The sequence below is a fragment of the Phragmites australis genome, chromosome 8 (genome assembly GCF_958298935.1).
Source record: "Phragmites australis chromosome 8, lpPhrAust1.1, whole genome shotgun sequence".
NCBI classification, from domain to species: domain Eukaryota; kingdom Viridiplantae; phylum Streptophyta; class Magnoliopsida; order Poales; family Poaceae; genus Phragmites; species Phragmites australis.
Window position 1 is genome coordinate 2,443,151 of NC_084928.1, and position 1,607 is coordinate 2,444,757.

General features: G+C 53.8%; 1 protein-coding gene across 1 annotated transcript; it reads right to left on the reverse strand.

The window, feature by feature from the left end:
• Nucleotides 1-748: 748 nt before the first annotated feature.
• On the reverse strand, nt 749-1,371 carry LOC133927853 (uncharacterized). The gene has a single exon (XM_062374240.1). It carries the CDS (start codon nt 1,301-1,303, stop codon nt 878-880), a length of 426 nt encoding a protein of 141 aa, XP_062230224.1. The 5' UTR covers nt 1,304-1,371; the 3' UTR covers nt 749-877.
• Nucleotides 1,372-1,607: the final 236 nt, after the last annotated feature.

Here is a 1,607-nt window from a genome sequence, read left to right on the forward strand (position 1 = left end):
GTAAAACTGGAGCATCATCATTGAGTCTGTACTCTGTATGCATTTATCTTGTTCTCAATCAGCTAGCATGCAGTAATTGATCTGGTGGTGTGCCATCAGGTTAGAACCCGCGAAGAGTTGTCGGTTTGGATCAGCCCGCTGGATGCATAATCAAATTAATCATGCTCCTGGCGGAAAATGATCGGTCATGAATAACAACACATGATGAGTACAGCACATGCCTCTGGGGGCGAGTTACAGCATCCTTGGTAGAGTCGTCAGGGATCAAATACTATCATAGCTAGGATGCAGTATTTTTCTGGTGCATTTGTTGGCGAAGACTTACCCAAAGTTCCACGCAGTCACTAATTCATAATAGTTGCACCTTTTCTTCTTATTTTCTTCTTTCTTTCTTTCTTCTGAAGACCCTTCTGCATTGCAAAGTCTTAGCAGCATTGGAAAGGCTCTTTGAAATGCTAGTCTAAGCTTGCCGTTTACAAAACGGTCTCCCATGTCCTTAGGATCTTGAGTGTCAAATCCAAAGATAATATTGTTGTGAGACAATCTACCAAAGATAATATTGTTGTGAGACAATATACTAAGGAAGCCACTCTGCAAAAGTTAGACGATCCGATCTTGATCTGTCTTCTTAATCAATGAGAGAATATGCTCTAGAAGACTAGAACGCTAAAAGGTGAAAGCAATCGAAAGACCTGTTTCAGGTGAAATCAACAAAATCCAGAAGAAATCAGATGAGTAAGTAATTTATGATAGGTCCAATCCGTAGACTTTATTTATCTCGCACAAGGCTCAGCTTGTGTGTGTGCATCAGAGAAGCAGGCAGGGTTCATCATACTATCATAGCATCTATGAACACATCACTCTCTCATGGTCTCGATCACTTGTTGTCAAGAACGAACAGCACGTAGAACCCACCTCCGACGGCCGCGGCGGCCATCACCCAAGCCGCGATCGCGAGGGGCAGGGGCAGCAGCGCGCCCATCTTCCAGGTAAAGGCGGCGGTGAGGGTCGTGGTCAGGACCCACACGGCGAGCCTGGCCCGGCCGCGGGACGGCGACCCGGGCGGCGACCGCTCGAAGCGGCTGCTGGACAGGAAGAGGAGGAGCAGGTTGAGGTGGGAGAAGGCGACGAAGGCGAGCGCGCCGCGGTCGCCGCCCCCGCGGCGGACGCAGAGGGAGAGGTTGACGGCGAGGCCGATGAGGACCGCCACGGAGGCCCACAGGAGGCGGCGGGTGCGAGTGTTCGCCGGCGCCGCGGGGTCGGGGAGGTGGTCGGAGCCGGAGGAGAGTTTCGGGTTCGCCATGATCTCTGGATGGTTGGGTTTCGGACCCCGGACTTGACGGTTTTGCCTTTTGAGTTCTTAAAGGGTCAAGCCTTATTATATACGAGAGAATGGGTCGGTGGGCAAGGCGTAAAGACGTCTAAATGGGCCGTGTTTACTGGGCCGGCCCGAGGGACGGCACTGTAGGTACGGCCCAGGCACGGCACAGCCCGATTATCGACGGGCCGGGCCGGCACGGCACGACGTCACGGGCTGTGTCTGGGCCGAGCGCGCGGCACGACGGGCCGGCACGGGCACGGTCCAGCCCGGGCCGGCACGGCCCGGC

What these genes read in the sequence shown, in the direction of transcription:
- LOC133927853 (XM_062374240.1), bottom strand. Translation starts at nt 1,303, where the DNA reads ATGGCGAACCCGAAACTCTCCTCCGGCTCCGACCACCTCCCCGACCCC.